Source organism: Henckelia pumila, chromosome 4 (assembly GCF_033568475.1).
Source record: "Henckelia pumila isolate YLH828 chromosome 4, ASM3356847v2, whole genome shotgun sequence".
NCBI classification, from domain to species: Eukaryota; Viridiplantae; Streptophyta; class Magnoliopsida; order Lamiales; family Gesneriaceae; genus Henckelia; species Henckelia pumila.
In genome coordinates, this window is record NC_133123.1 from 143,984,385 (window position 1) to 144,006,715 (window position 22,331).

At 38.2% G+C, this 22,331-nt stretch overlaps 3 protein-coding genes across 3 annotated transcripts; all 3 read left to right on the forward strand.

The window, feature by feature from the left end:
- The first annotated feature begins 6,525 nt into the window (after nt 1–6,525).
- On the forward strand, nt 6,526–8,623 carry LOC140863895 (protein PHLOEM PROTEIN 2-LIKE A10). Its single transcript, XM_073267670.1, has one exon. The coding sequence runs from the start codon at nt 6,894–6,896 to the stop codon at nt 8,169–8,171; it is 1,278 nt and encodes a 425-aa protein (XP_073123771.1). The 5' UTR covers nt 6,526–6,893; the 3' UTR covers nt 8,172–8,623.
- Nucleotides 8,624–12,079: 3,456 nt separating this feature from the next.
- LOC140865102 (kinesin-like protein KIN-7N) lies at nt 12,080–18,499 on the forward strand. The gene is made up of 18 exons (XM_073269615.1): nt 12,080–12,221; nt 12,363–12,452; nt 12,804–12,922; nt 13,033–13,146; nt 13,226–13,307; nt 13,400–13,467; nt 13,603–13,680; nt 13,997–14,139; nt 14,214–14,316; nt 14,403–14,483; nt 15,036–15,104; nt 15,174–15,233; nt 15,311–15,463; nt 16,008–16,286; nt 16,788–16,874; nt 17,011–17,169; nt 17,253–17,525; nt 17,727–18,499. Exons 1-18 carry the CDS (start codon nt 12,080–12,082, stop codon nt 18,144–18,146), a joined length of 2,520 nt encoding a protein of 839 aa, XP_073125716.1. The 3' UTR covers nt 18,147–18,499.
- A 1,977-nt stretch (nt 18,500–20,476) lies between these two features.
- LOC140865103 (uncharacterized) lies at nt 20,477–22,118 on the forward strand. Its single transcript, XM_073269616.1, has 3 exons — nt 20,477–21,030; nt 21,142–21,256; nt 21,457–22,118. Exons 1-3 carry the CDS (start codon nt 20,641–20,643, stop codon nt 21,909–21,911), a joined length of 960 nt encoding a protein of 319 aa, XP_073125717.1. The 5' UTR covers nt 20,477–20,640; the 3' UTR covers nt 21,912–22,118.
- The last annotated feature ends 213 nt before the right edge of the window (nt 22,119–22,331 follow it).

Genomic DNA, 22,331 nt, shown 5'->3' on the forward strand with positions numbered 1-22,331 from the left:
ACAATGGAATGCTTTGCATTTGAAGAAATATTTTGTTTATTGATTGTAATTAATGTCTATTAATGAAGGGGTTTATTCATTCAAGAACGTTTTCTAAGCCCGGGGGATTCCAGGCCCCGGCACCCATCTTAAGCCCAAGTCATATATAAGCCCTTGGCACTATATAAGCCCGGGAGGTTCCAGGCCCCGACACCCATCTTAAGCCCAAGGCATATATAAGCCCTTGGCATTATATAAGCCCGGGAGATTCCAGGCCCCGGCACCCATCTTAAGCCCAAGGCATATATAAGCCCTTGACACTATATAAGCCCGGGAGGTTCCAGGCTCCGGCACCCATCTTAAGCCCAAGACATATATAAGCCCTTGCCATTATATAAGCCCGGGAGGTTCCAGGCCCCGACACCCATCTTAAGCCCAAGGCATATATAAGCCCTTTTCACTATATAAGCCCGGGAGGTTCCAGGCCCCGGCACCCATCTTAAGCCAAGGCATATATAAGCCATTGGCATTATATAAGCCCGGGAGGTTCCAGGGCCCGACACCCATCTTAAGCCCAAGGCATATATAAGCCCTTGGCATTATATAAGCCCGGTAGATTCTAGGCCCCGGCACCCATCTTAAGCCCAAAACATATATAAGCCCTTGGCACTATATAAGCTCGGGAGATTACAGGCCCCGACACCCATCTTAAGCCCAAGGCATATATAAGCCCTTGGCACTATATAAGCCCTGGAGGTTCCAAGCCCCGGCACCCATCTTAAGCCCAAGGCATATATAAGCCCTTGGCACTATATAAGCCCGGGAGGTTCCAGGCCCCGGCACCCATCTTAAGCCCAAGGCATATATAAGCCCTTGGCATTATATAAGTCCGGGAGATTCCAGGCCCCGACACCCATCTTAAGCCCAAGGCATATATAAGCCCGGGGGGTTACTGGCCCCGGCACCCATCTTAAGCCCAAGGCATATATAAGCCATTGGCATTATATAAGCCCGGGAGGTTCCAGGCCCCGACACCCATCTTAAGCCCAAGGCATATATAAGCCCTTAATATTATATAAGCTCGGGAGGTTCCAGGCTCCGGCGCCCATCTTAAGCCCAAGGCATATATAAGCCCTTGGCACTATATAAGCCCGGGAGGTTTCAGGCCCCGGCACCCATCTTAAGCCCAAGGCATATATAAGCCCTTGGCATTATATAAGCCCGGGAGGTTCCAGGCCCCGACACCCATCTTAAGCCCAAGGCATATATAAGCCCTTGGCATTGTATAAGCCCGGGAGCTTCCAGGCCCCGGCACCCATCTTAAGGCCAAGGCATATATAAGCCCTTGGCATTGTAAAAGCCCGGGAGGTTCCAGGCCCCGGCACCCATCTTAAGCCCCAGGGCATCTATAAGCCATTGGCACTATCTACTCTTTTATAAGTAAAGCATTAAACAATGGATAAAGAGAACAGACGAATTGCATTACGAATAAAGAAGTACAAGAGGAGGGGCTTCTACGGCCCAATTACAAAAATTAATTCAAAATACTGGGGTTGTCAGAGGGGCCCCCGTCTTCAATTGTCGGATCTCCTTTAGGGAGGGCAGCCTCTACACCTTCAGTTTCTTTGGCACTAAGGAGGGAGTCAATGTCCTTGTCCAAATCGGGGAAATCTTTTTGCTTAGTGGACCATAGCCCAGCCTCCTCAAACTGATCTCGGCACTTGTAAAAGCCAATCTGGAAGAAGGCGTAGGATTTGTCCACCACAGCCTCTTGAAACTCCGCTGAAGTCAGGACATCGGCCTTGATCTCTTCCTCAGATTTTAACCGGGTCTCCAGGGCTGACACCGCTTTTTCGGCCTTATCCTTGGTTGCTGCCACCTCTTCCTGAGCCTTAGAAGCTTCCTGTTGGGCTGCCTCCATTTGAGCCGTGACCGCCATAAGACGATCTTGACTCTGTCCTGCAGTAACCCGAGCTTGAGCAAGATCAGCCTGCGCAGATTGCACGGCATTTTCAGCTGTATCTAAGGAGGACCGAAGGCTTGACACCACTTGGTCATGAGTCTGCCTCATCATTTGCAGCTCCTGCTCCAACTTCTTGTTCAGCTCTAAGATAGCCCGGGACCTCTCAGCCTCCACATGCGCCCGGTCTGTTTCAATCCGGCCAAATCGGGTCGCATCTTCATAGCTGTCCACCAGCATATGCAGCCCCTGTAAACACAGGTGTTAAAAAGAAATGCAATGTCAGAAAACCATTCAATCCAGAAAAATTAGACTTACAGATATAATCCGGTTGGTGCCCTCGAAGTATTTGACATCAGGGCCTTGATGACAGAGATAGTGTTGCTCCGCAGGAGTTAGAAGATCTTTAAATATCCGTACTCCCCGACCGGAGGACCCTGCCTAAAATATATTATCCCTCGCACCCAGGGGGCTACAACCCGATGCAGCTTGATAAAATGGTGCCAGGGGTTGGAAAGAAGGAGACAGGGGAGCCACCTCTTCGGGGTCACTTAGAATGACCATGTCTGGTTCCCCCACAGCTTTTCTTTTACGGATCAGAAACGAGGAGGGTTCAGCAATAGGGGAACCAGTCTCATCTTCTACCCCGATTTCCATTAAAGGAATCCCGGGCGTTACAACAAAAGGCGGGGGGCGGCGGCAGGAGCAGGACCAGTTGGGGAGAATAGACGCTCTTGGACCTGGATCCCTTGTGCCCGCCATTCCTCAGCTAGTTGAAGGACTCTGTCTTTCCTGGCCGCCTCCGCAGCCTTGGTTTCCTCTCTTTTTTGAGCAGCCGCCTTCTCATCTGCCCGTTTCTCGGCAAAGGCCTGCTTCATTAGTCGAAATTTTTTCTTTTTCTTGGTGGCTGGTTCTGCTGCACAAAACGTGAATGAAAAGAATTGGTACATTAGAAACAGTATGGAAGAGAAGCAAGTACATAATAGCAGTAAAGCATACCAGAGGCCGGGGCCGGGGCATCATACTCATCAATAATCCGGTCTACCGAATCAACTACCCGGGCACCCAACCCATAATCATTCAAGATTTTCTCCTCTAGGAGAGGGGCTGAAGGAAACTTCTGGTTTTCCACCAGCCCTTGAGAGCGAAGATATGGTTCTTCCAGCTTATAATTCTTAGGGAGTTCGGGCTGGGGAGGAAGGGCAGTCAAGAATTCGGTGGGTCTGGTTCGGTCACTAGGTAGCTGAACATAAAAGAATCTTTCTTTCCACCCCTTCCAAGAGGAGGGGGTGTCGTCTAGAAACCGGGCATTTTGCCGGGCGTTCAAAGAGAAGGCCATCTCAGTGAAACGGCAGGCATAGTAATAGTGAAAAACAAGAGGGGTGATGGCCAAATTGTTTGCTTTGAAAAGGACGTAAGTGGCGGCCATCATACGGAAGACATTTGGATGAAATTGGTTCAGAGGAACCTTGTAAAAAGCAGCAATTTTATAATAGAAATGATGAGCAGGGAAACGAAGCCCATTCCTGAGCTGTTCCCTGAAGAAGGTATAAAACCCCTCGGGCGGCTGGTCAGCCCGGCCCAGGGGCCCGGGAATGAGAATAGAATACGCAGGAGGGATGTTACCCATAACTCGAAGCTCCTCTATGGATTCTGGGCGTAGGGTACTGGTAAATTGGGAGAACCAGGGACCTTCAGGGTTTGATTTGGGCAAAGGAAGAAGAGGGTTAGAAGCAGAAGCTTTAGCTTTGCCTTTATCCTTAGAAGTCCCAGTTTGGGCCTTCTTTGGACGAGAGGAGGAAGGGGCTAATCTCGGTTGGACACCGGAAGTGACAGGGGGTGGAGAATCATGGCGTAGGGCCGCGGACTCTACACTAGCAGAGCCACGAGCATTGGCACCAGATGTAGAAGAGGTAGATTTCGACATTTTTTGGGAAGACGACAAGGTAAAAGAAGGGGCACTGAGTATAAGGTAGAGTAAAAACTTACAAAAGAAGGACGGAGCACGAACAAGGGCTGTAAGAAATAAGCTTGAAATGCAGAATCGCCGGAGCCGGAGAAACTTAGAAGCAGGGAAGGAATGCGTGAACAGAGAAAGTAAAAAATAAAGGAAGGGGTTTAGTATTTATAGGTGAAGAACTTACATCCAGGCCGTAGATTTAAAGATGATCGAAGGGTAAGGATGAGCTTGGGAAGTTGAACCGGGCAGCGTAATGATCATGCGGGCAGTTGAAAGGACAAGTAACGTCCACTGACACCTGCCCGTCACTTCAAATTCTAGGGTTGACGTCAGCCCTACAGCATTTAACAAAATTTCACAATTTGTTTAAAGCCCCACGGAATGGTGATACCCCGGGAAGTCAGGGGTATCAGGGCTAAGAAGAAGCAAAAGCATCAGGGATGATAGTCAGGACAGCGAACATGGTTCTAGCCCGACTATTTTTAGGGAGGAGTGGTGATATCCCGGGAAGTCAGGGGTATCAGGGCTAAGAAGAAGCAGAAGCATCAGGGATGCTAGTCAGGACAGCGAACAAGGTTCTAGCCCGACTATTTTTAGGGAGGAGTGGTGATATCCCGGGAAGTCAGGGGTATCAGGGCTAAGAAGATGCAGAAGCATCAGGGATGCTAGTCAGGACAGCGAACATGGTTCTAGCCCGACTATTTTTAGGGAGGAGTGGTGATATCCCGGAAAGTCAGGGGTATCAGGGCTAAGGAGAAGCAGAAGCATCAGGGATGCTAGTCAGGGCAGTGAACAGAGCTATACTGAGTCAGGGACGTTAGGGATGTATAAAGGCAGACCTGGAGCTCCAGGATCCCGGGAGGACCAGGTCTTCATGACTTAGACAAAGCCCATTTCTCCAGGGCATGATCCCCACGATTGCCATAATCCCGAGCCTTCCGGCTTCATCGTGTGTGACAGGTAAACGTAGGCAACTCTTGCACCCACGATCCAGATCGTGGCCACTATCCTGGAAATGCGGAGTGACTCTCTCACTCCAAGGCTTATAAATACCTTGCCTCAGGTGTTTGTAGAGGTATGTTCATCAAAAATTCCAAAGCACTATATTCATTTTTCCTGAAGCCCACTTTTCTGAGTCTAACTTAAGCATCGAAGTGGCCCCGCCGAAAAACCTTCTGGCGTCCCACTAACGTGCTTTCATTTCTTTCCCTTGTGTATAGATCATCTCGATCAAGGAGGGACAAACCACACTTCATCTCTACTAGCCCGGTCAGTTCGTCAAGCCCACTATACTACCCTTGATAGCCCGGGCACTCGTTTTTATCAAACATCATCAGAAATGAAATCCATTTGTTTTGATAATTAAGGAATTATATTGTGGCTAAGTCCTTCAAAATAAGAAAGCGATGCAGTTTGCACACTTCGGCAAAAAGATGCATGCTGCGAACTTCACGTGAAACATCAAACAAGTTTCTCAGATTTGTTTAGTTAAATTAAATTGATTGTGTATTTTTTTGTGTACAATATATGCTCAAATAATATTAGTTAAATTTCTTGAAAATCAAAAGTGTGTATATATATATATTATCTTATATTATGGCAAACCCAAATGTTTCACTAATTAAAAACACGAAGTATGTTTCGCCTCAAGAACTAATATATATTTAATCGATTGTATAAGATAATATGCTCCTTTCAAACATCGTTTTATATGATGATAAGGGTCTTAGTAAATATATACTACGAATTCCCATTTGTTATTGTTTTGTTTGCTCATATGCCTCAGTTTACATATATATATGTGGTATCTTTCAACATGAGATAGATATTATTTTATGCATTTAAAAAGGAAATGAAAACGAGTTCATTATATAAATTGATTAAATTCGCCTGTAAAATTTGTGAAATTTTAAATTTCACAAGGTCTTGCTTTCTTTTAATATATACTCTTTTGATGATTCGACTTTACCAAGAGTAAATCACCAATATCATCACGTAATATCACAATATATGCTATTATATCCGTATTTATATCAATTTTAAACGTTTGTTACGGACACGTGATATTTTTTCAAATTACAAATATGATCTAAATTTCCTTGCCCAAAAAAATTGATCTAAATTTAGTTAAAATAATTATAAAAGCTAAATTCTATATATGGGTACCGACAAGACAATACAAATTTTAGCAAAAAATTAAATTATTCATATAATATATAATATAGAGGTAATTGTATACACTACTCATCATGTGAAATACCGAGATTCCTACAAACTCCCAATGTAAAAAAAGTATTTTATTCTGTCCCTGTGTTTTTTTATTCTTAGCACATGTCTTCTCGTATTTTTTAATTTTGAGCACACATGACACAATACATTTTGGATCTTTGTACGAAGAATAGCGGAATAAAGTTCTCAGTGAATGTATAATGTGTTAGTGTATATATCAGTATATATGCATATATACTGATATATATAATTTTTCCCCAAAAATTCCCGGCTCACGTGAGGAAGCTGCGTTGGCACGTGAGAAGGTCTCATTTGCAGACAACTGGTGAACAAATATGGGCCATTGATTTGTTGGACTCAATCAATTTCCCTTTTTCTTATTTTCCATTTCGTTATTCTCACTCTCACCACAATAATAATACTGAATAGTATTCAACGAAGCCCATATATCTTCTTCCTCTGCGACGCTCATCTCCCACGAGTCTGGTATTTTCTCGTTATCGAATTTCATTATTTCTTGGTCGTTACACCAATCAGAATCCCGTAAAAAGGCTCCTCGGTATTCGCAATCGCTCATACTTTACATTATCGAAGAACCCTTTTCATTATCTCTTCCCCTCTTTGGTTGCGTGACCCTAGGGTTCAATTAATTTGAGCTCCGGGGTTGGTTTTCTTTGCTTTTTTTTTTTTATCTTGATTTTGTTGGTGGCGTTTAATTTTGTAGCTATTTGGGAATTGGTTTTATTGTGCATCCATCTTAGCTTTATGGAAAGTAGGTTGGCGAGAAACCGCTTTTATTCTGCTGTAAGGAAGAAAAAATGGATCTTTTTAATGGGATTGGTTGGAATCTCGACTTATGGTGTGTACAAAGTGTACCATATACCCTCTGTAGCTAGGAAAAGAGAGAGACTAATGAAAGTATTGGGATCTCTGGTTTCCATGGCTGAGATGGTTTCTGATTCTGCTGAGACCATCTCTGTCTTATCTAGGGATTTAAAGGAGTTTCTGAAATCTGATTCAGATGAAATTCCTAATAGTTTGAGGCAATTGTCGAAAATTGCTCGGTCCGAGGAATTTTCTGAATCCGTAACCCGCGTTTCACAAGCTATGACTTTAGGGATTTTAAGAGGTTATAATGTAGGGAATAGTGGTATTGAGATGCAAGAAACGGATAAACTGAGTCTTCCAGATAGGATCGTGGATAAATTGATGTCACGTGCTGGGACCGGATTCGTTTCTGTGATTGTTGGGAGTTTTGCGAGAAATTTGGTTTTGGGGTTTTACGGTAATGGTTCCTCGGAAGGACCAAGTGAAAGTGGTCAGTTAGATATGAAGTCAAGTTCCATGACGTCGGCTAGATGGTTAGATATGATTTCGGATGATAGATGTAGGGTTTTAGTTGCAGACAGTATTAAGACCTTTGTTGGCACTGCAGTTGCAGTTTATCTTGATAAAACCATGGATGTTAATTTTTACGATGAGATGTTCTCGGGATTGACTAATCCGAAACATCAAAATGACATGAAAAGCATTTTGGTTTCTCTTTGTAATGGGATGGTTGAAACTCTTGTTAAGACATCTCACCAAGTGCTGACAAGTTCGAAATCAGGTCCTATATTGGGATCAAATGATTCTTCTTCCATAGTTGGTCACAGTGACGCTTCGAGCTTGAAACGCAAGAAGGGTTTTGAGTCAGAGGCCTCTTTGGGTAAAGTGGGAGAGATGAATGGATCAATTGATCTTCAACAAAGTGGATGGATTGGTAGCGTGTCATCAACATTAGCAGTGCCTAGCAACCGTAAGTTTCTGCTTGATGTGACCGGCAGGGTGACATTCGAAACTGTTAGATCAGTGATCGAGTATTTCTTGTGGAGAACAATGGAGTTCTTGAAAAGGACTCTTAATGTGGTTCATGATGAGGTCATTGAGAGGGGATTTGAAGTAGTGAGATACTTCGGTTCAAAATCTTCTGTGATTCTCACCCTGTGTCTCATGTTGTTTTTACACATTGTGGGAAACACACGGGTTATGTTGCCTGCATGAAACTTTATGACTTCTTTTAAGTAGACAAAGAGACGACAAGTTGTTCTGCAGTTTACATTCATGTATATAGATTGGATTCTTGAAATGATGGCCAGTGAAACTTCATGAAGAGATTTCGGTGTTAGATTTAAAATCATCGAGCAACTCTGGATATGAACATTCTGTACTGGCCTCCCTGAGTTTGGGCATCTGTTAGGTGTGAAAAAAAAAAAAAAAAAAGAGTAGCTGATGATCTTCCTGGTGCTCTGCGAATGAATGTATGATTAAGACTTGCAAGTTCACGATTGCAGCTAGGATATCAAACTTTCTGATTTGGGGAAGATCACCCTGTTTCTAGTTATATAATGATATTGAATCTTACAGATTTGAACTGTCCTGTATTGCATCAGTTTGTCTTGTTCCTATTTCGTGAAATTTCAATGATTTTGATTTTGTTTGGGAAAATTTTATGTCCATATGTCATCGATCCTATATCAGGTGTCGTAGATATCTAATTCTGAACGTCTAGATCAGTTAAATTTGATATCAAGATACTTATTATGCGCCAAATTATATTGCTTGCGAGCATCTTACGTAATTAACTAACAAATTACGTGCCCTTTTTTTTTTTGCGGGTGTATACATATTAAATTTTATTTTTTTGTTAAATAACTTTTGTTTTGAATTCGAGATATTATGTTAAAATTTAAAAATTTTATATTAATTTTTATGATATGAGTTATATGATTTAACTTAAAAATTCAAAATATAGACAAAGATATAAAAGACAGATCATGATATCAAAATTAATTATTTTGGGTGTCTCAAATTTAATAATGTAATAAAGATATATAATATATATATATATATATATATATATATATATATTGCAAAAAAAGCCAAGTAAAACTTTCTTTTTTCTCCCATAAATTTATTACATTTTTTATGGTATATATATAAAGTAACTTTAGTGCCACTTTTATTTATTTTTTTAAAAAAGGATTTCTAGATATTTGTGCAAAATCAAATTGCATCGTTGTAGAAAAAGCAAAATATACCCTTCGAACAAATAAAGGCGAGTGGTTCCTGCTGAGCTTGCTCATTCACTTTTCATATGATTTCCAAATATTTATATTATTTCCTTTTTTTCGGTTACCTCGAGCTTTCAGAGTCTAAATTCTCCACTGGATCTCTTAGCCGATATTGTTCATTTATGGTATACAATTACACACTAAAAAAAAAAAGGCGAACGAAATGTTTTACATCCTCAATTACGTACATGTATGCTACACCATTGTTTCAAACGTTATAAATCGTTAATTATTATATGATAAATTGCAGAACCAGGAAAAAAAAGAGGAAGAATAGAGATTAAACATATTTAATATTCCATACACCTCACAGAGAATTGACAATTTTTTAAAATTGATTAAAAATGAATCAGAACAGTACTGATCTATTTTTCTTACCTTTGCCTATTCTTCGTCTCCTGAGATTTCCATCGTGCGGATGCAGGTGATCACCTCTAAAATTGGCTTCATTGAAGATCAGAGGTATGTCAGTTGCTTCATCTGATCCGAAATCATCTTCGTGGGTGGAAATTCGGATGCAAGAACACCGTTCCAACGATGCAAAAAACGCCCCGGCCAAGCCGTTCATGAGCCAAGTGGCCACGCCATCGAGCTTGGCGCAACTCCGCCTCGGCGCGGTGGTTGAGGTGCTGGCTCTGAGGTAGAAAAAGGTGGCAGCCATGGTTTTTGAGGTGGAGGAATGGAGATTTTATTAAAGGAAGATTAGTGCTAGCTAGCTAGTGAGGAGAGAATATTGTGCTAGTCATGAGGAGAGCCGGAAGTTTAATGTAATTAATTAATTGATAACTTATTATTTATTTATTTATCTCTTAAATTAATTTTGTGTAAAAGTTTGGAATGGTGGCTGGGGTCTACGTTAATCATTCATTTTGTAAGGTTAATGCATCACGCGTGCATGCTGGGGTTTTTTGAATTATTATGGAATTAGTTTTAGATCATATGACACACAATTAAATATTCATCATGGTTTAATTTTATTTGTTGCATCTCTTTGAAAAACACACAAGTTCTGTGAATTTGACTGAACCTATGATTGATTTTACGATGAATTTAATCCAGAACTATTCTTTTTAAGTATTCATCACGAGAGAGAATGCATGTATTCAAGATTATTAAATTCAACTTTTAACAAAAATAATGATTTAAATCATAATATGCATTTATAAATATCGTAAATACGAGTTCATAGCAGTGTGGTCAAGCCATGATTTAGCTTTTTAGTTGAACATATGTGACATTCGAGACTGATAAGAGGACAGAAAGTGATCGTCGGTGTCAAAAGATTGCACGGACAAGGAACGACTCTTGGCAGGCTTCTAGGCGGAGGGAAACATGAATGAACCGATCTCGTACTAAAATGAAATGTATTATGAGACTGTGTAGGTGTGAGTCAACACGGTTGAGAAGAACTTAAAAAATTTGTTAGGTGTCACTCATATCAAAAAAGTAAATCTTTTTTTCAGGAGTTCGTGCGTCAGCAAAAGACTGTCGTCTATCCCAAAAACAAAAGCCCTTTAGCATCTCGGGACGAGAGTGGAGGGCGGCCCTACGCGCAGGCAACAACAATACCAACTCTATGAAAGTAAAAATCGAATATTGAAGTGCGTGTGAGTAAAGACATAAATATGTTATAAAGACTCATATTGATCCAATAAGAACAATAGTGAATCTGATATGTTACGATATTACAAATTCAAATGTGTGTTTTGAAAAGGGAGAGGCGTGCATCACTTGACAAATGATGAGACCCAATTAGCAAGTGCACTTAATCATTGATTATATCACTTTTACCTATAATATCTCCTAATTAGTCCCGGAAAAAAATATTATGCGTATAAATTACCGGTATTACGTTAATGTTCATAAATTATAATGGATCAGCAATTAAAGCCCAAAACCAAAGTATATTTCAAGACTCAGGCCCAATTTGATCTCATGTTGCAGCTATATCGCACCTAGCCAATTTTTTTGTCGGATAAGTCCTTGAAATTCTGACAAGCTCCCTTTCAAAATAAAATTTTGTTCTTGTCAAAAAATAAAAATAAAAATTAGTGTGCTGGAATGCAGTGTTTTCAAAATCGGATTGGACTGGTCGATTATAGTGGATCGATCGAGAACCGATCATTGGACTAGTTCGGAACATACTTAAGGACCGTTTTATCGATTAAATCGGCCAGAACACGTCAAAATCGATCAATAATCGATCTAAGCAGTTAAAACGCACTTGTTTTTCGAATTTTTATTTTTTTGTGATAAAATAATTTTTTATTTTTAAAACCTTAAATTTCATATTTTATTATATATATATACATGATTATTTTGAATTCTTATTTCGTTAAAAATATTATTTGAATAATATTAGAGTTTATTTAATTTTTCGGCTCGATTTTTAACCTAATGAGCCAAACGCTCACCGCTAGTTAGGTAGTGTTTGAGAGAGTTTCTAAGAAACACTTTTACGTTTTTCCTTAACACAATTTAAAAATTTTGTGAAAAAAAGCTAAAAAAATTACTTACTAAAAGCTCTCCCAAACACTACCTTATAGCATGTAAACCGGGAATCTGCAAAATCAATGGACATTATCCAAATATAATTGCAGACCCACGGATGGATATACTTCGCTTAGGCCCGTAAACACCATATTCTGTCAAAAAATCAATGGCTAAGCCCAATACCTAACAGGTCCAAATAAAACTAAACCGAAAGTAGCAGCCCAAAAATATAAGGGCATTTTGGTAAACTCCTCCTCTTCAATTCATTGCAAATACAGAATGCCGCCCGTTAGAGCTTCCAAATTATTCAAAAACAAAATCTAGTGCCTCGCTGCCCTTTTGAAAATGGAGAAGATTTGCGTTGCAGTGAGAGTGAGACCTTCATCTAAGGAATCGGTAAATTCCTTTCGCTGGAAAGTTGAAAATAATTGTGTTTCGCTCCATGGATTTCATAACACTCCAGTTTCTGGAATGTCATTTGCCTTTGGTAAGCAATTTTACGAACTATCTTAAAGTTTTTAAAATGTCATTTGCCTTTGGTAAGCAATTTTATGAACTATCTTAAAGTTTTTAAAAGTATTTTGAGTTGGATCTGTGGACTGATGGCTTAATTTATGTTTTTTGGTAGATCATGTATTCGACCAGGATTGCAGTAACGGCACCGTTTATGAGCTTCTTATTAAGAACATTATCCACGCTGCTGTGGAAGGATTCAACGGTAAGCACATATCACTATTATTAGTTTTCTTTTTCTTGAGTTATCTAGGCCAATTTAATTGCTTAAGGTGTATGAAATGCCGAAGAAAAATGTAAGAACATATGTCAAACATGAAGTTGGTGTAAATTTATTAATATATTCTGTTTAATCTGGACATTGTAGCTTGTTGAAGCAATAGTTGGGGACTAGTTTAAGGATAGTTAATATCTGAAGGAAAATATTTTCTTTTATTGAGTTGCTCCGTGCTTTCCTATGATGTCATCAAACTTAGACATCTCTTTCGAGTGTGGTTATGATATGTTGATCCAGTTTAAATTCTTGCTGTTATAATGATGACGAATTATAATTTAGGAACTGCATTTGCATATGGACAAACAAGTAGTGGGAAGACTTTTACGATGAATGGCACAGACAATGATCCTGGAATTATCCACAGGGCAGTAAAAGATATTTTTGCTAATATTCAGCAGGTGATAAAGATCATTTTTTTTTCAATAGTAAACATTGTTCCGATCCTATTTTTTGCAACAGTACGAAGTTGTTATCATTATTCTAATGAAATATAACCTTTGCGTTTTAGGCATCTGACAGAGAGTTTCTAATACGAGTTTCCTATATGGAAATTTATAATGAAGACATCATTGACCTTTTTGCGGTGGAGAATCAAAAGCTTCAAATTCATGAGAGCTTAGAGGTGATTTATGGATACAAAACTTATATTGTAACTAACTCCTTTTAATACATCAAGGTGGTTAATTTTTCTTGTCCTCCAGCGTGGAGTATTTGTTGCAGGCCTCAGAGAGGAAATTGTAAACAACATCAATCAAGTGCTTAATCTTCTCCAACTTGGAGAAGGTATGACTTTGGATCAGAATGCAATTTAAAATAAATTGAATTTAGTCCTTTTACTTATCCAAATCAAATATTGTTTATTTTTATTTTACCAGCTGGTAGGCATTTTGGTGATACTAACATGAATGCTCGCAGTAGCAGATCACACACTATTTTTAGAATGGTACGCTGTACGCAGTATGCTCTTGAATTTCCCGATTGTGTCTATGAGTAGCTCTACTTGTCGTGTTCGTTTCTTAAAATAAATACTTTATATATCCCACTTATAGCACCAGTGTTAATTATTTACCATGAACAGGTAATTGAAAGCAATCAAAAGGCTACCAACTCCAGCAAGAGTTCAAGTTCGGATGATGCTATTCGAGTCTCGGTCTTGGTTCGTAATCCTACATTAGAACTATTCAAAACGCACCAACTTTTTTCCACTTAATTGGTTTACTAAAGTGAACGGATTCTAGTTAGTTTCCTTGCTACTGGCTAACTACAATCAATGTACACAATAACACAAACTAGCATTACCAAATGTTAAAAGAAAGTCAGAGTCTATTTTTCATACTTATCTAAGAAGTTTTTCAAATGTACTGAAGGAAAATTTCAATTGTTTTGATTTTCATCCAATGATATATATATCTTATTAGTATTTTAAGCTCTGCATCTGAAAGAGTTTTGCTTGTCTAATTTCTTCGATGTAGAACTTGGTTGACTTAGCTGGATCTGAAAGAGTTGCTAAAACCCAGGCTGGGGGCGTTCGCCTGAAAGAAGGGAAACACATTAACAAGAGTTTGATGGCTCTTGGTAATGTTATCAATAAATTAAGTGAGGATGGAAAACAAAGGTAGTCCATAGCCAAAGCGTCTGTCAGTAGATATAGTGATAAATGTTTATTAACTCATCCAATTTCTTGTGTAGAGGTCACATTCCTTATCGTGATAGCAAGCTTACTCGTATTCTTCAACCTGCTCTAGGTGGTAATGCGAAAACTTCAATAATTTGCACTGTTGCACCAGAACAGGTTTTTCATTGCTGTTTTTATTTTTTCATGTTGCCATTACATCTACTTAATATCATATTTAGTTGTGGAAACGATGTAATCTGTAGGTTCACGTAGAAGAGACAAAAGGAACTCTCCAGTTTGCTAGTAGAGCAAAACGAATCACCAATTGTGTTCAAGTGAATGAGGTCTGTAAAGTTGTCTTGTAAATGTTATTTTCCTTCCTTCCATCGTTGAGATACGGCTTGTCAAGAATCAACTATAAACTTGCTAACACTTGCATTTATATTGAGATTTTTCAGGTGTGCAAATTCATATTTCCTACCAAAGACCTATGTCTCTATTTGTTATACGACTGAATCAAATTCCAGCAAATAAGATTTCATTTATTTAAAATTTCCAGTATAACAGGAAGAAATTTTCAAAATTTTATCATCGAGTAAAGAAATTGATGATTTAGAGATGAGCTTATGAATCAAAATAATTAGATTTTCTTCTTTTATTTTGACAGCATTTTACTTGGTAGTGGTTTATCGTTTTCAAATTAGTGATTTCTTGTTCCTGCCTACCAAAGATTCAGTCTAACTCTTGCTTGGTGCTGCATGACTGAGAATTAATCATTAGTATTATCGGATCCTTTTGTAGAGTACCCTTCCGCAGGATGTCAGTACCCTGAATTGATATAGGATCCTTTATTTGAACCTGATGGTGTAGCTAATCTTTTTTTGATGTAATATCAGATAATGACAGATGCTGCCTTGCTAAAGAGACAAAAACTAGAAATTGAGGAACTAAGGAGGAAACTTCAGGTAACTGTGATTTTGCTATATATTTGACGTAGACTTGCAACTAAATAATCTCGGTAAAATTATTGTCAGGGATCTCATGCAGAAGTCTTAGAGCAAGAAATCCTGAAACTGAGGAATGAGATGCTTACGGTAATTTTTATGTATTTATTGGATTTGCAAACATTTTAATATCTTCTCACAATAGAATTCTTTTAACCTTTTGCCAGTATGAGTTGGAGAGGGAGAAGCTGGCTACAGCATTGGAAGAGGAGAGACGATCACATAAAGTGCACGATCAGTGCATCATGGAACAGAATATGAAAATTGGCCATCGTAGCGATGTGGTTTCTTTGTCAAACTCAGAGGACGGTTCTTTCCAGGTAAGACTTAGAGATGCCCATAAGGCTTTACTTTCAGCACATTTTCCTCTCTTCTTTACCACGCAAAATTAAGCTACTTTTGACCCGTTGAACCCTTATTAAAGTCATTTATTGTACTTTTTCACTATTTTTCTCGGTTTTCACCTTGATATTTGATCACAAGCACACCACAGTTCCTCCTGGCAGGTTTTCTGATTGCCATTAAATGACTTTGGTCTTGCATGAATGATGGTTCAATTTCAGTTTCATTGTCTTATTTGTACTTCCTCTCCCACAAGTAGTTTTTTTTTTCAATAACTCTCCCACAAGTAATTTGATGTAGCAAATACCAACAAGCTGACTAAGAAAAATTTTAGCCATTGCGCGAACCACAAACCAAGGCAATTTATCTCTGGTCATGGTGAACACCTGAAATAATCTTATTCTTTCTATTTGTCATTATGAATACATAACATTCCACTCGTTTTCTTTTTCTTGCTTACTTTTATTGAACCCCTCATCAGCAATCTTATTGATTCAAACAAACGTTTAATAATGGTTATAGAATGGTGTCACAATGTGCCTTCAAGATGGAAGCATGGATAGTCACAGCATAAGCCAAGGAAAAGGTTTTAGTACCCCATGTTATAAAGCAGCTTCAAATGTATTTGTCGCCACGAGATCGCAGCACTTGACCCAATCCGAGTTTAGCCCACTTCCAGATTCATTTAGTAATTTTGCTGATGAAGACACGTGGATGACGATGAATAAAGGTTTCATGGTTGACCTTGATACACTCCACATGACTCCTGCAAGGAGAGTTCAATCATTTCCATCTAATGAGGTATTTATTCATCTGGCTGCCTAAGTTTCTGATCTCATTGTCATTGTTCGCTCTGAATTATCATATTATTTGTTGTCTTTCTGTTATGTAACTGATGTGACTCAAACGGTTGGTGCATCTTTGTCCATCAACCTTGCCAATGCTGTGTTTTACTCTATACAACTGTCCTGGGAATTGTTGATGGCAGGCTACTTTAATCATCAGTTGACAACTAGTTTATATGTAAGGACACAGATTTCTCTCCAGAACCTGTGATTGAAGGTCTAATACATATAGCAAGTAGTATTAAATCTCAAACATAGTGAAATAATATTTCCTATTACCTATTCCCAAGAGCTTTTCATGATTATGAATTTGGAACGAGTCTGTAATTCTGAGAAATCACATTATTTTGTGAGGTTCAATGCTGATAATATTTTATAGTTAAAAACGTACTTTCTGATTCATTTATTTATCAGACTTGGGGAAGAAGCATGTTCTTATATTGGGTGTCTATCACAGGATCTCTCAATGGAGAATCACAGTCAAGAGATTCAAAATCTCCAAAGACAGCTGAACCTTATGGTTCAGGAAAGAGATGAACTTAAGGTCTGTTGCTGCTGCTATAATTTGTCCCATCACAAAAAGTGCTATGTAAATGGAATGCATTGAAAATAGTGTTCTGTTTGTTCCTCAAATTATTTATTCATATTCTTCATTTTATGCCTCAATACATACTAATCAGAGAGAGTATGCCGAACAAGTGTCATTTAATAACCAATTGACAAGAGAGGTATCTGAACTTCAGCAAGAGGTTCTGCACATTAGGGAATTTCCACAAAACCTGCGTGAGATCGTGGCAAATTGTAAAGATGCTTACAAGGGAGTTTTTTCTATTTTACAGGTGATGCCTTGGTATAATTCTACTATCGTTCATTTAATTGTATACATCCACTAAATGGTAATATTTGTCTTTTGCATGATCAGGACCTTATCCCAGATGAGAGATCTGCAGCTGCACAAATACTATCGACAACAAGTGAAGTTGGCTTGTGCCTGTTCTCAAATTTAGAATTTCATCTATCAACATCAATGGCTGGCATGGAACGATCCCCCACGATTGATTATATGTCGGTTCAAGAGCAATGTAGTATGCTCTGTAAGAGGTTGAATAGCACAATATCAAAATTGGTATTACCAGATGCATCAAATCTAAAGGATGAAAACACAACGGGTTCCCTTATCAGCACAGAAGTCAAGGTAACTCCCTTGACATATATACCAAGATTTCCGAAGCCAATTTTCTTAATTGTCTCCATCTTGACAATTGGATTCTATTTTTTCTCCTTGACTTTCCATTTTCGGTTCAATTGAGTTTTAAATGATGGTCTCTCTCATGTTTTCGTGATGGATTTCTTGGTTACCGTTTCATCCTGCGTTTCTCACAACATTTTACAATAGTTAAATACCTTGGGAGGGCAAATTGCTTATTGGAAGGAGGCAATAGAAAATGAAGTCGCAACAATCAAACAAAAGTACAATGACTTGGAAAATGAGAGGGATATAAGCAACAAGCTTCTCGAGATTTCTGAGGGTAAATATCAGAGCTTGGAAAGGGAGTTGTATCTTGTGAAAGAAGATAAAGAAGGGCTAGTTCAACGAATTTCCAGTTTATCACAAATGCTCGAGCTAGTAACAGGACAAAAGGATAATGTGTTTCAGGATTTGAAAACTGAAGTTCGTAGGAGGAAAAAACTCGAAGAAGAGATCAAATTGTTTAGCATTGCATTTGCTGGTCGACAGCGGTCATTAAACTCTTTCCACAATGACTTCAAAGTTATACTTGATACCATGAAGTCTTCATTATCCCAATCTCGTTGATCTTGAAGACACATTTACTATTTCGGTATCACATTCAATTTCCATGTTTTAAATCAATTGCATTGTCATATAGCAACATAATTTGTTTATGTTTCTAATGTATCATATCATATAGTTTGAGACCTGAGATGATAGGATGTGATTATGATACGCCCACAAAACTGGAATGTGCGAGTACTATCTCTGGTGCATGTGACGAGGGGTGTATTTTGGTAGAAAAGATTTCAAAATCCGAAGGTTTGCTCAAGGATTTCTTCCGTTACTAATTATTATTTAGTTTTATGGGTGTAATTCGAACTACAAATTCAATATTTTATAGGAAAAATATTTGTATTATTTGAATTTTTTACACATCGAAGCAGCCACAAAATGGCGACAAAAACAGACCGCTTGAGTATACTGTTTTGAATGCGATGTAGCTTTCTCGAAGTATGTATCTCTTTTTATTTTATCATTTTCTTTGAAATGTCACTCACTGCACCTGCAAGCTGCAGAGACATTTGCCTGCATTGAAACTTAATCGTGGGCTATTTGTTTGAATGCTTTTATGTGTGAATGAAAGGACCACAATATTGGCATGGCCTGTGTTGTTTATGTCGTGACAAATGCCCCATATTATCTAACGTGCCAGCCGAACCCTTCATTTATGAATTGAATTTATCTGCTCAGGGAATGTTTCTATGTAATCACACACTGAGTTTGCTCAACTCACTCGATTACAAGGCCTGTATCCTCCGGTGAGGCTGTGACTGCGACCATTTTGAATCTTGGAACCCCTAACCCTCCATACCCAAACCCACAAATACTTGGCCTACTATGACAATTCTTTTTGAAAAACATATGAATTTTATATTTCGAAATATATTAAATCCTTATGGGTGGTATTAATTACTGCATACTAGTTTGCCAATGAGCAAAGTAGAATCTCACCCTGCCTCAGTTGTATTCATTACCATATCCAAAATCAAAGAGCAGATCTCCTTTTGTTAGATAAAAGATTTACCCAGTAACCACCACAAGACTTAACGCACACTGCAGTGATAATTCTCAATCTTGGTGATGGAGACTAAATATAGAACATGATAGGTTTCAGAAAATTGGTTTGGTCATATCACTAATACAACTGTTTTATTTGGCTACCATACATGAAAAGTAAGGTCTAAGTTTTATTCTCCCATTTTTTGCATCAAAATAATGGAAATAGATAGGAAGAGGTCTAAGTTTTATTCTCCCATTTTTTGCATCAAAATAATGGAAATAGATAGGAAGTGGCCCTTTCTAATCCTTTTTAGGCTGTCAATTGTTTGTAAAAAGAATCTGAATTTGTAATGGATTGATGTTCATATAAATCTGAATTTGTAGGCTTCTAATTATTGCAAATCGGCCAAATCCAAAACACAGTGTAAGAAGGATTAGATTCATCAAGGTGCAAGGAGCTAGTCCATCTTGCTTATGTATCTTTTATCAAGTTCAAATAGATCAAAAGTGACAAGTAGTGATAATGAAATCGTTTGTTCCAATAAAAGTATCCCAGAATTTTGTGGATCATTTCCAACGAAAATAAAAGGCATCATTTCATGAAAATATTGGATTATTTTATACCTTTTTTTGAACCGTACTCTAGTATTTCCAGAGCTAACATTGGTCCGCAACAATAATATGAGATAGGGCCTTTGGAACACGATGACAAATAATATGGAGGGACCATTGCAAATTACAAGTAACAGACAGTGTACGTGCATTTTTAGTAGAGACAAATCCAGCAATGCCATGTACCACTACTATTCATTTTTACGTTATTTTCCGTGCACGTATCTATATATATTAAATTCCCTTTAACATACGATTATGTATTATTTGGGATGTCTTCAGGAGTCTAATGAGGAAATTTTAGCGAACAAAAATGTCTACATGTAATAATAAATTAATTAACGCACATACATACTTAAACGTGGTGAATTGAAATTTGAACAAGGGTTAAAGCTCTTTTTTTAAGAATAAAATTTAATGTTTTGTCCTCGTTAATTGAATTTAATTAAGAAAATAAGATGACCACACTAATTGGTCGATAATAAAAAGACAATGAAAAATAAAAATCCAAAATCAAAGAACGAATGAATATGTGCAAATAATATATTATGTAGATTTCTTATGAGACGACATCACGAATCTTTAACGGTAAGATATGTTGTTCATATTTACAATAAAATTAATACTTTTACATGCTGTTCCGTGAGAGTTTTTAAACACCAAAACTTCCAAAATGTGATTTGTCTATACTGTACTATACCCATGCTCCAATTTATATCTCTAGGCATTAGAATCTCCAATCCTCTGCCACTGTTCAGATCAAAACTAACAAGAATTCTGTCTTTCTTTCATCATTAAAGCTCTTTGTCCTTAGCAGCCCTCGAATTTAAAATCCCCTCCATTTCTTTCATCCAAATCCATCAAACTTGGCAACATCCAAATCCCACTCACCACTTTTGAAACCATGCCAAATTTTCTTGGAGAATTCCTTCAAGAAGAGCAAGAGCCATTTTCTTTGGAGGTCTATCTTCTCGAAAGAGGCTGTACCAAAGGTGCACCAAGCCTCAGTTCAAGATCCCATTTTCTCAACTCCGATAGAATCTTGAAAAGATATGGCCTAAAGAACAGAAGAAATTTGATACCAAATTGTTCGAATTTTGTGAAAGCTGTATTTAAACAGCTCGGTTCGGTATCATTCAACCTGAAAATCAAGAATTTGAGCCATGAAGATCAGGTTGCTGCTCAAGAGAATGCAGGCAGGGATGATAAGCTCATTTCGGAAAGGAACAGAATCGTGTTCAATTCTTCTCCGCATTGTGTAGAAGAAAGCAGCAAACTTTTCTTGGAAGAAGAGGTGAAGTTTGCTCTTTCTGATGAGCAAATAGTTTCAGAATGTAGTTATCTTTCTTTATGTCAGACATGTAGGAACATCGATTCACGTGTCCGATTTCCATGACACTAACAGGTTGATGCAGATGGTAAGTTGAAATGGGAACGTGTGGAAGATAACAGGCAGAACCTCAGCCCTGTCTCAGTTCTAGAAGTTGCAGAATCTGATGAAATTTCACCACTTCATTTCAGTAAGTTCAATTTTCTTGAAAATGTAAAATGATACGGTTTTTGTATAACAATCTACCAATCTAATAGGCGACAAAGAAGGATCTCTTAAGTTTCATTTTTCGTTAATTTACCCGGTGAAGTATATGTAATTCCATTATGATTTAAAATTCTTGAACCATGACACCGTTTTTCCATCATTTATTTGACCAACTTGGAACAGAACAAAGTAATATCAAGAAGACAACACATGCGGAATCCTCAACTTCAGCATCCCAGTTCAAATCAAAGCAGCCAACATATGATGGTGGTCAAGTGTTGCGACAGATACCGGTCTCGAATCCGTATACTCAGCACATCCGAAACAAGAGGGCGTTGCGACAAACAAAGCAGCTTTTGATCGATTGCGTGAGAGAAGTAATCGAAAACTACCGAAGACAAGAGCATGCGAAAAAAATCTTGGGAGCTGAGGAGCTTTGGAAACTTGTTTGTGAAAATGTATGGCTATGGAGTCAAGATTCAATACATGACACAAACATAATTCATCATCTGCATTATGATTTCTTGGCATCTGCAGAAGAATGGAGTGCTGATTTTGAGGAGCACAAAGAGGGAATATGGACGGAGGTTGGGGATGCTATTTTGGAGGATGTCATTAATGAGATTGTCGCATACTAGAAAATGGAAAGTTTACTATTGCATGAAGGAGAAATTTTAATTTATGCTAAAAGGACCTAAAACTTTACTCATATAGGATGTTTTTGGGGATTCATGTATTTTAAAGCTAACACCCCTTTTATCCGTTTCGAGCTTTGTAATATAATACATTGAATAATGTCATTCGCATATGAAGTATTTAGAGTGGGAAGATGGAAATTAAATGCATGACATTGAAGTTTGAACAGCTCAAGAATAAGGTAAGTATCTGATAGATTCATTTACTGACCATGCATTATATTTCTATCCCTCGAGTTTTAAAAGAAATGAGACGAATAAACGAGCCAATATGGGATCAGTCCGACACTAAGAAAAAGGTCTATACGTCGATCAAAAAAAAAATTTAACGTTTTGATTATCAAGTATAATTAAATTAAATAG

What these genes read in the sequence shown, in the direction of transcription:
- LOC140863895 (XM_073267670.1), top strand. Translation starts at nt 6,894, where the DNA reads ATGGAAAGTAGGTTGGCGAGAAACCGCTTTTATTCTGCTGTAAGGAAG.
- LOC140865102 (XM_073269615.1), top strand. Translation starts at nt 12,080, where the DNA reads ATGGAGAAGATTTGCGTTGCAGTGAGAGTGAGACCTTCATCTAAGGAA. An exon ending in TTTTTGCTAATATTCAGCAG is followed by an intron (nt 12,923 to 13,032) that starts GTGATAAAGATC and finishes TTTGCGTTTTAG; the next exon opens with GCATCTGACAGAGAGTTTCT. An exon ending in TGAGGAATGAGATGCTTACG is followed by an intron (nt 15,234 to 15,310) that starts GTAATTTTTATG and finishes ACCTTTTGCCAG; the next exon opens with TATGAGTTGGAGAGGGAGAA.
- LOC140865103 (XM_073269616.1), top strand. Translation starts at nt 20,641, where the DNA reads ATGCCAAATTTTCTTGGAGAATTCCTTCAAGAAGAGCAAGAGCCATTT. An exon ending in AACTTTTCTTGGAAGAAGAG is followed by an intron (nt 21,031 to 21,141) that starts GTGAAGTTTGCT and finishes TGACACTAACAG; the next exon opens with GTTGATGCAGATGGTAAGTT. An exon ending in AATTTCACCACTTCATTTCA is followed by an intron (nt 21,257 to 21,456) that starts GTAAGTTCAATT and finishes AACTTGGAACAG; the next exon opens with AACAAAGTAATATCAAGAAG.